This window comes from Festucalex cinctus, chromosome 15, assembly GCF_051991245.1.
Source record: "Festucalex cinctus isolate MCC-2025b chromosome 15, RoL_Fcin_1.0, whole genome shotgun sequence".
In the NCBI taxonomy this organism is placed as follows: Eukaryota; Metazoa; Chordata; class Actinopteri; order Syngnathiformes; family Syngnathidae; genus Festucalex; species Festucalex cinctus.
The window spans coordinates 890,346-906,010 of NC_135425.1; the positions used below are offsets into that span (position 1 = coordinate 890,346).

At 42.9% G+C, this 15,665-nt stretch overlaps 1 protein-coding gene across 3 annotated transcripts in view; it reads left to right on the forward strand.

The window, feature by feature from the left end:
• Positions 1 to 15,665, forward strand: part of mapkap1 (MAPK associated protein 1) — a 313,550-nt gene that overhangs the window by 119,147 nt on the left and 178,738 nt on the right. For 2 of the 3 annotated variants that reach the window (XM_077498025.1, XM_077498027.1), the window contains exon 4: positions 1,974 to 2,122. In XM_077498025.1, coding sequence (XP_077354151.1) covers positions 1,974 to 2,122 — 149 coding nt within the window. The remainder of the gene's footprint in view (positions 1 to 1,973; positions 2,123 to 15,665) is intronic. The other variant, XM_077498026.1, reaches the window with a different exon arrangement.

The following is a 15,665-nucleotide window of genomic DNA, read 5'->3' on the forward strand; positions in this document are numbered from 1 at the left end:
AAAGTCATTTGAAAAATAAATAAATAAACAAACAAATAAATAAATAAATATTACTCTGTCCGCTTTCTTCTCACTGGTTTGCAACACACTCTGCGCGGCGGCATAAAAGGTCCGTGAGAAACATGGACGGCGACGGCGCAAACATGGTTCTGGGCGGATCGTCGACTTAAATTTTTCCAGTCGACCTATTTTTAAAGTCGATCTAGTCGACTTGGTCGACTTTTTTCCCCAGCCCTAGTCTACTTTTAATTCAAATGACTACATTCACACACTTGACTAAACCATGTCGAACTCGAGCGGAGGATGCAGACGCGATACCCCCGCGGAGCAATCTGCTCCTTTACTCAGACCAAGTTGGGAATTAAAAGTTGTGGCATGCGCCAGTGCCTTGTATGCAATGTAGACTAATGTAGGCTAATAATGTATCGTAAATACTAATATAATGTTTTGATCGCTTGTCGATGTTGTCTATTTCATACGACGCCGGACACGCCGCTTCTTCGTTGCATCAAAAGTGAACAGTCTGCCTGTATACATCGCATATATCACTACGCATGTTCACTTATCCTCTTTGGGATGACATGAACATAAAAATGAGCTATGAAATATTTAACTTGAAGATGAAAAATGGTCCTCTCAAAAGAGTCACAGTATGACAGCCCGCCCCAAAATTCACACGGGTTATAATGACTTGTAAATACAATTGTTTAGTGTCACTCTATTACTTGCGGTGGGGTGGTGGGACAAAACAAAACAAAAACAAGCAAAAAAAAAAAAAAAAAAGTTTTCATTTTGTGTCAATGAAAAGATTTGCCATTTGATGTGGCCTGTGAAAACTGCTTTATTGATAACTTATTATGGATGTGGTGTCTCAAATGCTTTCGAAAATGAAGAATTTTTTTTTCTTTTTTAACCTCTCTGCCTCATAAGCTGCAGTGGGACGGAACTTGTAGCAAGATGCACGATCTGTGAATTTTACATTCACATTAGTTAGGCAACAGTTGTTATCGTATATATCAGTAGTACATTTACACATGCTCTTTGTCAGCTCTACACAAACGCTTGACGAACTAGAAAGCTAGTTACCGAGCTAGCTCGTAGCATGTTAGCGCTTACCTTAACATATTTCTGGCTGGATCTGAGGATGTTCATTTTCTTGTCTAATCATATTCTTCACGCTCGGATTGTTTCCACAAATGATGACCAAGGCTGACCATAAAATGTCTTTGACTCGCCGTGCGTCTGGGATCAACGGAAGCCTGTGAAGCCAGCCAGATCGTCACTGCTTCAAATAGCAGCCCCTAACGTCACACCCACTGCTCTTCCCATTGGGGGGGTGGGTTGAGATGACGCAAAAGAGAGTCATCACTGCCATCTAATGGCCATAGTTAGTCGTTACAGTACAGGATCAGTTTAAAACTGAGACCACAGCTGGCCAAGTAAATTCCCATTTAAAGCGTAGTTTTCAGGAATTTTCGGGTGGCGCTATACTTGTTTGTAGGGTTCGGGAATTGCCAAACCTGTGAAACAAAGAGTTGCAAAATGATGTTGCATGTAACGTCATAGCAGAAGCTATGGGAGTGGGCGATGAGTTCAATCAAAGGAAGTCCACCTCTCTGCTTCTCTGTTGAACACAGACTTTGTGTGTTTGTCGTTGTTTTTAATGCCACATTATCACACATGATTACGCGAGACACGGCGGGAAGTTGTCAGTCACAGAGCTGCCAGACCGCAGTTATGCACGGCCGGCGAGCGTTGTCCATAAAAATTGTCATGTACCGAGCATGCAGTCAACATGAGTGACTTGAAAAAAAGATGTAACGTAATTGTTGAAGATTAAAAGTGTATTCAGTGTAATTTGCCTTATAATTATGAACAACGTGTAGGTATTGCCAATTTGCCATCCTCATTCATGTGCATTGTTTTAAACAGGTGTATCATGTTTTTTTTTTGCTGTTTTGCTTTCTGTTAAGTAGAGGATCTGGGTTCCTTTTTTGAAAAACGGGATTTCAAAGACAGAATGCGATCGGCATGTGTGAAATCTACCCTTTCACTTCGACTGGAGCAGTGTCCACAGCAGCTCAACAACCCCTTCAATGAATACTCCAAATTTGATGGCAAGGTGAGTTCTGCACTTTTTTTTTTTCTTTTTTTTTTTTTTTAAATTAACGGTCAGACTTTATGAAATGAGAATTTCTTCCCGTGGTTTGAATGAACTGATTTGTTTTGAAATGAGTTCAATCCTGACCACTGGTTGGGCACTTCACACCCCATTCACTAATTAGTGGAACTCTAATCTTCGAATGAAATGGTTAAAAATTAACCCCTTCAGACCCATAGTTGCAGTGGATATGACATTTTTTGCGTGTCGAAACCAATAAAACACAAAATTTGGATGATATCAGCACTTCTGGTTCATGATTGGATCTTACATAACCAATCACAATCACAAGTTGATTTGCATGATGATGATGCATATAAACTTTGCAAGTTTAAAACACATTACAGCCATATTATCCTGGTGTCCACTAAAACAACTAAAAACTCAACTCAACTTTATTTATAAAGCGCTTTAAGAACAGGCGTTGCTGTATACAAAGTGCTGTACATAAACATCAGTTTTGCAGTAAACAAAACATTTCCATGTTGTTTTTATGAGGGAGAAAGTGTCAAAATAAGCAAAAATAAATACATTTTGACCAGCTGAAAAAATGCGCGTCTGAAGGGGTTACATAAACTTTGGAGAAATGTGCTGGTGGGCAGCAGGAACTTGTGTATAACAACCAGAAAAAGGAATCTCCAGACAGACAGAACTTCACTCAATGAGTTTATTTGAGGGAAACAATGTGTTTCTCGTTGAGTGTCATCAGGTTCTCCTCAAATCTGATAAATCATTTCCAGGTGTGCTTAAATGCTGCGGATCACATTACTTTTTTTTTTATTTTTTTTTATGTGAGACACGTGTCAATTCTATGTATTTTTTTTTTCCATAACTGTTTTTATGTGTTTTTTTTTCCAAAACAATGCAAATAGGAGCCAGGATATCATACAATGTTTACACAATCAACAAAAATAAAATAAGTACCCATAACAGTAACTAAATATTCCTGTACAATTTTAATAACCATAAATCCAATCTACTTAACATCATAATTTCTTTATGAATGAAATAAAAGGCTTCCAGATCTCTTCAAATGTGTCCTTTTTGCCCTTCACCATATATGTAATTCTTTCTAATGGAAGAGTTTCTAACATTTGGCGTTTCCATTGTTCCAACGTTGGTCTGTAACATTTCTTCCAAGAAAGGGATATGCATCGTTTGGCCTTGAGCAAACACAAGTCCAAAAGCGTCCGATCATTATGAGAAAAGGTATGTCTCTCAGGGTAGAGGCCAAACAAAAACAACTTGGGATTCATTGGTACAGATTTAAGGATAATCTTTTCCATTACATTTTTAACCTCCTTCCAAAACAATACTATTTTTTGACATTACCACATACTGGGGGTGTGAATTGCCTAGTACCTGACGATACGATCCGTATCACGATTCATAGGTCGATTCAATACCGATTAATCCCGATATGAATTTACAAGTCGAATGTTGTGATTTTTTTTTTACTCAAATTTAGAAAATACCATTCAGTAAACTTGTACATGTACACTGTAAGATTTGTATGAAAATTTATTATTTATTGATCTCAAACTTCAGTTTTATAACTGTGAGCAACTGTATTTAAAAAACAGGTTGTAACCTTTTTTCATATTAGAACAGCATTGAAATAAAATATTAAGGCTTAATGTTCCATTAATATAACATTCTTCCATGCTTAAGGTGTGAAAGTTAAACGTTTTGTTGAATATTTTTCCATCAATAAGGGATGTTAAAAAATCGATTCAGCTGCCTATTGAATCGATTCGAGAATTACGTGCTGTAATATCGCGATATATTGCCGAATCGATTTTTTTTAACACACATACAATGTAGTAATGTACACCTATGTTCCACACACTTTGGAAAAGTATCCGGAATGTTTACATTATACCTATGTAGGTCTACCGGTGTCACATACACCCGCATTAACCATTTAAATTGAATGAGTTGAAGTCGTGTATTAATAGAACTGGTGTGTGCCAGGGTACATGCTCTCTGCCAATCTCTCTCTGACAGAACCAAAGTGTTGTGTAGTGTTGTAGCAAGGGCAGAGAAGAAGGAGGCACTTTCCACGTAGCAAGCTTCAACTTTATTCTCTCTCCTCCCATCTCCTTTGGCATGCACAAAAAAAAATACATAGATAAAAACCCAAATTACTAAAACCAAGTGGTCGACCAGACATAACCAAAGGAGAATTAAAATTATTCCCCACACTACTAACTTAGTTGTTCGCTATATCCGACACAACAATAAAAAAGCCATATTATAAAAATTATCCAATATTCCACTTCATTACTCACGTTTTGAAGGGCGCCTGGTCTTCCAATGATACCTTCACCCAAAGCATTACAAGCCATGGTTAGTTGTTGATTACTGTTCCGCCAAAAGATTTCAGTGAGAAGTGAGGAAGTCAGGGCTAGGGCGTCTTATCTATAATTGGATCGATCCCGCCCTTTTCTGAAGCCCATCCCCACTTCTCAATAATTTCCCCTTAGTCGGCCCCCCCATTTTTTCTGCAGCTCGTTGGCCAATAACTGAGCTTTAACCTTATTTGGTGAGGTTTTCTCTTTATAATTTCGGTGGGTAGATAATGCCAAAATCCCTCTTTTGATAACTGCAACAGCTATAACTGCTGACAGAACAATTCCTGACACTAGCAGGAACCATAGTCCTACATCATATTATAAACCATACAGCCCTGTACTTATCCCAATAACCGCCGTCTCTGCTACATCTTCTACAACTTCCCCGGCTGTAGTGGCCACAGTTTTTACTACACCTTTTATTGCCAATCCTATTCTCTCATACCAAGTACATACATGTTCCCCCTTATGATCATATTCGTCACTGTGTCCACAATGCAGCCATCTTTCAGCAGGTTCGTGGCATGTGCCAGGGCCATAAATTTTATTAAATCCCAGCCAATCAAACCCTGTAACTATATCCCCTTTACAAAGGGTCTTCCTAAATGCGTGACCTTCTAAGATCTGCATAATAGAGTCAGGAGGCTTGGGGATCATTCTTAATCCTACCATTTTGGATAAGTCATGAGCTTTGTCCCATCGCGTACAATATTCTCTACCTGCAGCTTGACTCCGGATCCATTGATTACTGTTATCCTTGATCCATACTGCCCCCTCATAGTTGGCATAATTCTCATCGCAATAACGTACATTACAAAAATTCCGAAATCGGGAGACTTTATAACAGGGTATACGTGCTAATACAATTGTGCATTCATTAAAATTTTTCACGGACTCTCCCCCCTTACACAACATTTCCCATGGTCTTGGATTAGCATATAAGGCTGGTCTTTCAATGTCAGGCCAAATATCGTTCTCTTTAGAGTACACCGTCGCCATATATTGGTATTTAATCCAATAATTCTCCGACTCTCCTAAGCAAGGTATCACATCCTGAACCATCTCATCTTTATTGAGCCCCCACCACGTCTTACTCTCATCTCTCGTGTGTCCTTCTTTCCATGCTTGGAGCACTCCTTTAATCGTTAGGTTTGTGTTCAACCCTGTACAGTTATATATCCAATGAATCAAAGGTGGCGTTCCTGTCTCCACCAAGGGGCATCGTGGTGAAATTCCACTTATCCACTCCTTCCTATGCAATCTGTTATACATTCTCAATGCTACACATTGGTCAATTTTATCAAAATCCCCTTTTGGGACATTATATAAATCATCCGGTGTAGGAATACGTTGAGCCCACATCCGTGCCCATACTACTTTTAACACATTTATTCCCAAAGTTTTATTAAAGGTTGATTTCAATATATATGTATCTCTTTTCCATATCCATGGAAAGGAATCATTTAGCCATACTTCATGTTTCACTCCTATTTTCTTTTGATCTAATGCATTTCCGGCATATAATCTAATAAAGGGACTCAGGATTAAATTTACATCACCCCTAAGCCCTATATCGGAGAGTGTAATTCTATTACCCTCATCTGCATAACAAAACATATGATAGGGCTCAAAACAATATTTCATCATATTCCAATCACAATGGCTATTATTATACGACTGGGCCTTTTCTAACATTAACTTGCATCCTGGCCGTCGCGTTATTACTAATTTCTTCTGTGGTATTGGTACAGGCTTTTTAAATTTTACAAACCGACGTAATTTAAGAAATTTAGGTGACCTACCTGATGATGGAGTAGGAGTACCTGGCAAGTAATCTGTGGTCCCGTTGGTCCCTGGCTCCTCGCACCGAAAGGTTATACAGTTCCAACATCGTTCCCATGCCGGGCGAAATTCGGTACAGGTGTCATTCCGTGGGGCCGCCGGGTAGGTAAAGTCAGAGGCGTCATGGTCTGTCTTCAACCAGTATCCACCTGTTGCATCTGGTAGTCTTGCACAATATTCGTTGAAGTACCAAGCAGGTTCTTCCTTCCCGATCTGGACCCAGTTCTTTCTGATGATTCTTTGTTCTTGCTTCTCCAGACATAACAAGGTAATATTGACTGTAAAGTCGCTTGTTGTGTTATCAACTCGTAGAATCACTGGATGTGCACACTTGCTTTTTGATTTCGCAGGATATATAGTACTTCTTATCAAGACCTCTAGGGTTTCATTATAATATGTGCTGTTAAAGGTGCGAAGATAGGAATTTATTACTGCTATCTTCTCCCTTCTCCATTCTACCCCACAGGGTTTTTCCTCGCCAGCACCGCAGGCTCCCTTCTCCCTTCTCCATTCTTCACATACATGCTTCACTTCCACCTTCCAGCACGTCTGATTGGTTACTTTAGTGGTGCCATGTCGTATTTCTACTGGGTCGAGGGGATTAATCGGGGCTGTGCTAGCGATGCTAGATTTTTGTCTCATCAAATAATATATCAAAAATATTACCATAAAACAAAGTTTGATAGTTATCAAAACCTTTCCATACCTCCAATTTTGTCGCTGGCGGTTGATAGCTTTAGGTTGTTCATCAACTGTGTCCGGTGGGTCTTCTAGCTTAGTACTAGAGCTTAGCTCTAGTATTACTAGCTTGCTACAACCTTGCTCTTCCTCCATCTCGTAGCTCCGTTTCATGCTTTCTTCTTTTGGTCTTGTCCTTTAAGGACTGTTGCGTTTTAACATCTCATTAGCTCCTCCTCCTTTTCTTGGGGGTTGGCCTTCATTACACCATTATCTTATCTTTTTACAAAAACTTATTTTCTTTTAAAATAGGCGGGGGTTTTTTTTTTCCCTTCTTAATTTATTGATAATCAATTTTCCTAGCTTTTTTGATCTTTTGACCACTTATCTTCATCATGTCTGGCCCTTCCCTCCATTCCGCCTTCGACCTCGCGGCTGGAGTTTCCAATACTTTACCCATCTCCATCTGTTCCTCCTGGGGAAAAACGGAATGAGGGGCCTTTCTACACTTTCTCACCAATTCCTTCCATCTAGGTGATTTATACTGACATGGATTTGCCTCGTTAAAACTAGGACATCCACGTAGCGACCAATGTCTTTTGTGGTCGCCGACTACATGTCCTTCACCGGTACAACCCGGGTATGGACATCCTTGACACCATTTTTCCTTTGGGCGACCTCTAAGGTCAGATTTTCCCCTGACATGGGTCACTCGTTCTTGCCCGAGCCTTCCCTCACTTAATAAACTCGCATTAAGTTTTTCTAGCTTTTCTGTGGCCACCTAAGCTAATGCCATCATCTTCTCATTACCACTAGGCCTTATTTTTTCACTCTTTTCATCTCTATAGGTTCTACCACTATACATTCTTATCTGTGCACTACTATGGCACTCCCCATAAAAAATACATTTGGGGTGAAGCCGCTTGGCCTCCTCCTCCGTACTCATTGACACTTCCATTCCCAATGAGTATATACCCTCATAAGGTTTCATGGCCATCATTATTTTTACTTTTATCCAGTATCCTGTGTCAGACCTCGTATCTTGTTGAGGCGACACCACTGGACTCACCCTTACTACTGCTGTTTTAGCCTTATATTCCATTTTATCCAATGTAGCGTACATTAACACATTACTACTACACATACTACTAATATTTATTACCCTTTCTTGTGGGACGTCAGGTAATGTTTCCATTGGAATATCCCCTCGGGCTAACACACCATTGATTACTGTGGCCCAGGGTACCCCTGGTTCAACTACACACTTAGGTTCAACATATATTAGAGTTGGCGTCGCCTCCGATCCAACAATAAGCGGAGCCGGGCGATACTCACCTCCTTCTGGCGGCCAGTTGTTGTAAAGCAGCGCCTGAAATCTCGGGTCGCACGTCCTCTCGTTTATCTCCATAGGCCAATAGGTCAGCAAATCGGAACTCAGCGACCTTATCGGGGTCTCTGCTCTAGTTAGCTGCCACCCTTCGGCTTCCCCAGCTCTTATCAGTGAACCTCTTCCCATTCTCATCCAACAATGTTGACAATACAATACCTTCTCTCCATCCCACATACATTTACAATACTGTGCATCTGTATTCTCTTGCGGGGCTAAATCCCACTGAACATGCACTTTTATTCTAGGTAGGCTCTTTATTCTACAATACCCACATACCTGTATTTCAAATATCTTAGCCGTGCCTACCTCGCTCAAATCCGGCTTAAGCTCGTCCAACCAGCCTTCGTCGGATATCTGTTCCACATTCCACTGGCTCCTCGACTCTTCGCTTCCACTACAAATTATGCAGGTCAAGATAGCCGGTTGCCAACTAAAATCTTCTACTCTATTAACAATATATCCTCTTATTGCATTTATCCAAAGATTAAATGCCCTACCAACCATTATTTCCTTTTCAGTCCTCCGCACGATGACAGCTCCTTTCACCATAACGAGCTTGACAAAGGCCGGAGTGGCTTGTTCCATCTTTTAATTATTTGTCTTACTCCTTAGCTTTAGGCTGAATTAACTCGCATTGGTTTTAGCTGCTCTACCCCTTGGAGTCCCTTCTTTTTTAATCGCACTGTATTTCTGTCTAAAACTTCTTCAATGATGTCAGATTGGTCATACTTTGCTTTTACTGCCTGGCTATCAGATGGACCATGAGATTTTATCCACACTCTCTGTCCTACCTGAAATGGGCACTTTCCTTTCTGAGTGTTTTCTGTACTTTGCATTCGTCCTACCTCAGGAGCGACAAAGGGGCGCTGGTTTAATTCCTCTGAAGGGGAAGGTCTATCTGCTCTGCTCCTCCCATTCAAGTCCTTGACCAACTCCACCAATTTTTCACTCCATTCTTTTCCATTAGCATTTTTCCCGAGCCAACTTTTAACTAGGCCAATGGTTCGTTCAGCCACGCCATTAGCTTGAGGGGTGTAAGGCGGAGAGTAAGTCCTTATTATTCCCCACTTTTGACACCACCCGTCTATTGTAGCGTTTTTGAAATGAGTTCCATTGTCAGTTCTTAACTCTCTCGGTATGCCTAACCACATACAACCCTCTTCCAGTGTTTTTAGTACGCTATTAGCATTCGCATTACGTACCGCTTTTAATCCAAAATGTCCTGACATCGAATCTACAAGCACAACAAGATACTTCTCACCTTTAGTGCCGTTTACTCCCATGGGGCCTGCTACGTCCATGCAAACTGATGCCCATGGAACAGTGCTTTTAATCGTCAATCCGTCCACTCGTTGCCCTCGGCGTCCTGCATTATACTTATTACACAACTCGCAATTTCGTATAACTGAACGGATTTTCTTTTCTGGGATCCAAAGTTCCAGTTTCTCCAGCTCTCTCTTTGTGGGCAAGGCACCTCCATGGCCTAGCGCTTCATGTACGGCCTTAGTCACCTCACACACAAACTCATCTGGGACCACTTTTCCTCCTTTGGGGGTATTGTCCCATTTTTCTGCTCCTACAATTACCAATCTTCTCTCTTGGACGTATTTATCTATTTCATCATTTCCTCTCCAGTGAGCCCCCTCCTTGACGTGGGCTTTCTGGTGAACAACATCGATAGTCATATTTAACCTTAACTCGGCTATTTTCTTCCATAACTCAGCATGAGCAATTTCTTTACTCCTCGCTCCTTCAAACCCATTTTCTTCCCAAATGGATAAGTCCTCCTTGAGCGCCTGGGCGCAATAGTGACTATCGGTTATAAGTCTTACTCGACTCACGTGTAATCTTATGGCCTCCAACAATCCTTCTAACACCGCTGTAGCCTCTCCTGCTTGGGCACTGCCAGGAGTCTGACCTTTCCTGCGGCATATCTCTTTACCATTGTGTTTCAGGATGAAGCCCCAGTGGGCATACTGGTCTTCACCCTTTTTGGATCCATCAGTGTATAGAATCCATTCATATGGTTTCTCCTCACTATTTACAGTTTTCGCCTGTTTTTTAGATATGGATTTTGCTGGTCCTATCTCTAGGTCAGGGTCAAGCAGGATATCTTCCCACCTCCCCCATCTCAAATTCGTCGCTTTAGTACTTTCTAGTGTGTCTTTACGCAGGTATCGATGTACTTGACTCTGCGTAACAACTTTTATGCCTTGTCCCTGGGCTAGGTCTTTTAATGTTCCCCAATATTTAGCAAGAACCGCTAATTCTCTCTCCTCCTGGGGAAACTTTTTCTCAACATTATTTATAATATAAGTCCATAGTGTCACTAAGCCGGCACCTTCATTACTAACACTTACCATCGCATTATTTTCATCACATTGTATCTCGGCAACCAACCTGACTTCCAAGCTTCTCGGTTCGAGGCGTATAGCATTTTTTACTGCGTTTTTGAGCCCTTCTAAATTCTCTTGGTCTTTAGCTGACCAAGGCCAATCTTTTGTTTTCTTTTCGTTAGGAATTTTACGCAATCGGGCATAAAGGGGTCTCGCAAATTTCTGATAATACGGAACATGATCTCGAACATAATTACACAGTCCTAATATTTTCTGTAGCTCGTTCTCGGACGTTGGAGGCAAAATCTGTTCTATTTTCTCTCGATACGCTTGCGACAGCCCCAAGTCTTCAGACACTTGGAATCCCAAGTAATCTACCTCAAACCTGGCCAGCTGACACTTCTTAAGATTTAGTTTTAATCCTGCCTCCGTCACTCGTTCAATTACGGCCTGCAGAATCTCCAAATGTTCCTCCTCCGTGTCACTAGCGATGAACACATCATCGATGTAAACTGTGACTGGGAGACCTTCCAAAATATGCAAGACAGCTGATTGAAATACATTCGGGGAGTTCTTATATCCTTGCGGCAACCTCTGCCAAACGTATGCTTTTCCTTTATGCGTAAACGCTGTTTTCCCTTGTGATGCTTTGGCAATTCTCAGGGAAAAGAATCCATTTGCAAGGTCAATACATGATTTATACTTCTTTACTCTTAATGTTTTTAAAGACGCCTGGGGGTTTATGAGGCTCGCTCGGTTAGCCACCGTTCGGCGGTTTAGAGCTTTAAAGTTAATGACTGGCCTCCATCCCCCTCCTACCGCTTCAGGTTTTTTAACAGCTTGAATTGGGCTATTGGTAATAGGGTTTAGTTCTTCACGAATAATGCCAAGTGCTAATAATTCTTTTACAATTACCTCCATTTCGGCCACTGCTCCGGGGTTGAGGGGATATTGCCTCACTGGCGGATGTACCCCCCCAATTATAATATGCACATAATTTGCGCCTAAATCACCGCAATCATTCTTAAAATGTGCGATGGCGGCTTTGTCTAGAATTTCACCTAATTTCTTTTTCCCTTCCAGTGTTAATACACTGTCTTGGATTTGTTGGGCTTTTACGGCAAATACATCTACTGATTTATACCATTCTTGGTCGGGTATTATTTTTGTAGGGGCTACTTTCACTAATTTAGGTTTTAGTTTTTCCCATCTCTTTTTCGCAACTTGCCTTTTATTTTTAGGTATCTTCATTTCTTCTGCATCTTTTAATGTCAACAAATTGTATGGTCCTAACACCCACACAATTCCCTTCCAAATCCCTACCGGCATTTTGGCAATCGAGCCATCAGCTACCATTACTTTTAGGTGTCCGATTCGTTTTAAGGCTCTACGGGTCATGGACACCTCGGCCCCTGTGTCTACTAAATAGGGCACTCCCCCTACCTTAGCATAAAGGTTATCCCCTATTCTGTAAACCCCTTCTAGGGTGACCCGTGCCTTTGTTTCCATTATTTCCCAGGCCCCCCGGAGGCTGCAGCCTTGCGAGCCTCGAGGAAGGCCTTCCTGTCTTCTGGGTTCAGTTTGTCAAATTCTTCTTTGGGCATATATGCTGGACCTGGTCTTCGCACTGCTGGCTGTTGTCTTGGTTGGGGCCTCGTCTGCTGTCCTGGCTGGGTGGCCTGTCTCTGATTCCAGTTCGTTCTCTGCTGCTGAGGTCTCACGTAGGGGACAGTCTGAACTGGTTGCTGAGCTCCCTGCTGGACCTGCTGTTCGCTCCCTCGGGTGCGACTAGCGACTGGTCCGGTTCTCCTTTTCTCAGCGTTATGCTTAGTTAGGCGATCCCACTTCTTAACGGAGGCTTCAATCTTCAGCGTCGTGCTATTTGGGGCCATTTTCACAAAGACAGCTTCGTTCCCTCTGTCCTTGACAATCATCCGCAGCACTTTGATATACCTATTTGGAGATATAACTTCCTTAATTTTGTGCCACACATTTAGCAGTGAAAACGTCCCTTTTGAGTTGCTCTCTAGCCCTGCTAATATGGGCATCTTCATCCTCATCTTCGCCGTCCACCCATCTTTCGTAGACCTGTTGTGGTGTTTCGTTTGGTCCGACAGGGCTCGCGATGATGTACTGAAGCCATAGTTTCTTAGCACCATCTCCTCCTGGGGCGTCTCTAATCATAGGCCATGTCTCAACTAAATACTCTTTAGCTGTCTCTAGCCTACCTTTTTGGCGAACCAACTCCTTCAAGGTCTTAAATTGTTGCACCTCCCCCTCCATGTCATGTGGTTGGGGTACTGGGTTTGGTACTATTGTAGTTGATCCCAGCTGTGTCACATATTGGGACTGTTGGTTCAAAGAGGTTCTTGGGGCGGCTGGTACCGTTACAGTAACCGCTGCTCCATCGTTATCAGAACCTGAATTTAGGTCATCGTCGGCTCTCAGCTCACATTTTGCTTTATTATTTATTGCTTTTTTAAGCCTTCTCAACATAAAATCATGTGCCACCGCCACGTAGCCATCCCTGAAATTCTTAGTCAGGTCTTGGTGAATTAATAATGTGGTATATGGCGGAGCCTGTAAAATGTTAATAGCCTCGCGATAAATTATTCGCATAGTTAGAGGCATTTTACTATCTAGCTTATTGAGCCAGGCAGGTGGATAGGGGCGATCTACTTGCCCTGCCTCGGGTACGTAAGCTCTTCGCCCATCCTTTGTCTCGATCCATCCCAGGTTAAGATCTCTAGCTACCCTTGCTGAGGATTGGTACACGTCAAACGTAGGTTGAGGATTTTTCTTTCTTTTACTAACTGGTCTTGTAACTATTTTCGGGTTCTGGCCGGGGTTGCCCGGGTCATCTTCTGATGAGGTTGAGTCTTGGTCTTCGTCAGCGGGGTTAGCGCCAATCGCGGTCGAAACAGGAGCTTGCTCTTCATCGTCTTCCTCTTCGCTCCCATCTCCTGGCATCGCTAACGGTCCCATCGAGTTTACATTTCCCATATGCCTTTTTTGCAAAACCTGTGGCAGGGGCACCGGCGTTATGGGGGGTTGTCCCGGAAAGAGCTCCCGTGCTGTTCCAGGGGTAGACGTGACGGGGCTAAAGGTCACCGTTCCCCTTGGGGCCTTGTTTTTTCCCTTTGGGGTTTGTCTGCTCGGTCCCGCTTGCTCTTCGTCTTCCACCTCCCGGGCAGCTTCTGACTTCCTTCCACTTACCGGGAGAGGCACGGGAGATGTTTTAACTGGGGATGATGACTGGGGTGAGTCCCTGGGTTCTCCGTTTATTGATTGCTGGAGCTGGCGTCGTTCACGATCCATCTGTCTAGTACGGGTTAAAATCTCGTCTGTCACTGATTTAACTCGTTCCTCTCTCTGCTTTTTTGATATTACTATCACAAATTCTACTCCCGATGGTGTTGTTACAGGAGTCTTAGCTCTTAGAGTGAACGCTGCTACTGCTATGGACTCAGCCAGTTGCCACTGCATCTTTCCAGTTTTAATCCAATTTACAGCCATCACTATTCTCTCCGCTCCTTCTCCTAACGCTTTGTCGACCCCCCTCTCCAATGCTTTTGCCATCTCGTCCGCATATTGTGACTGATCGATTTTGGGGTTCCACTCTGTCCCTGGCACGTGTATTATCATGCCGTAGGGAGTGTTCCCGCCACTAGTTTTTGCCGCTATTATTGGCCGCTGATTATCTTTTTGTAATTCTTGTTTAACCTCTAATTCATATTCTTGTCCCGCTTCCTGCCTTAAAATGTTTCCAAGCGCTTTACTATGCGGTTTTAGTGATCTATCTGTTATTATCACTATAGCATCCCCCCGTATTTGCCAGGGGCTTCCCACATAGTGGCACAATATTACACCATTCCCGATTGAAACCTTTTTTGTCTCCTCCGGCAGCCCACCCAGGGGCGCCGTTCTTATCAGGGGAGTCATTTTTACAATTTTTCCTGGGCTTCCATTTTCTGATGCTCCTGCATCCTCCTCATGGACACATGAGCCCATATCAACAAAGCCCTCTTCACCAACGGCCTCAGCTGGCCTTTTCCGCATTTTTTGTAACTCTTTCTGCTTTTGATCAAATCCCGACTGCTCCCAGAGGTTGAAGCTTAATTCTTCAGCCCCCTTGGGATTTGCTAATTCCACCCTTTTCTGCATTTTCTCAGCGAGGGATTTAATCGTAGAGTCCCACTGGACTCCGGTGCTAGTTACTTCCACTACGTTATACACATCCAACAACACAGTCCACCAGTGGACCCAAAGGCCCACCGTCCCAGAGGTGCATCCCTCTTGGGGGTGGTTTACCACTACTGTTGCTATGCCCATTATTTCGGGAAATTCACTCACAAACACTCCTGTTTCCTTCACCGACCTTTCCACCTCAGCTGCGAGGTCGGTAGGACGGATTGAAGGGTTGTTTATTTCCAGGTGCCTTCTTGCTCCTGGTGGCCATCGATCTACACCTTCACCCAGTAGCATAACCACTACTGGTATATCTGGTTGTTCTAGAGGATGGGGTGCAGGCATTAACCCTGCTACCCCCTCTGTAGGGCTGGGGGGCTTTCCCCTCCCATTTCTCCCTATTATTCTTTCCATTACTTCACTAGCGTGTTCTATAGCCCGCTTTGCTTTCTTATTGTAGGAGTGGAGCTATCTATTTCCGAAGCCTTCCCCGCGCGCTTTGGGTTCAGGAACGTACTTTAGCTCCTGGCTACTCAGCTCCGTACCCGTGTACGTTGCCTCTACCTCTATCGGGACTACCGCCTTCGGGTTTCCTACCTTTACTCGTCGGCGGATGTCCTCTCTCAAACGGTGGGGTGTGTTGTCCTTTCGGGTCGGTTGTAATCCTTCCCGCTTCTCTTCTCCGGGATCTGGATGTCTTCTTGTTCCAATGGACA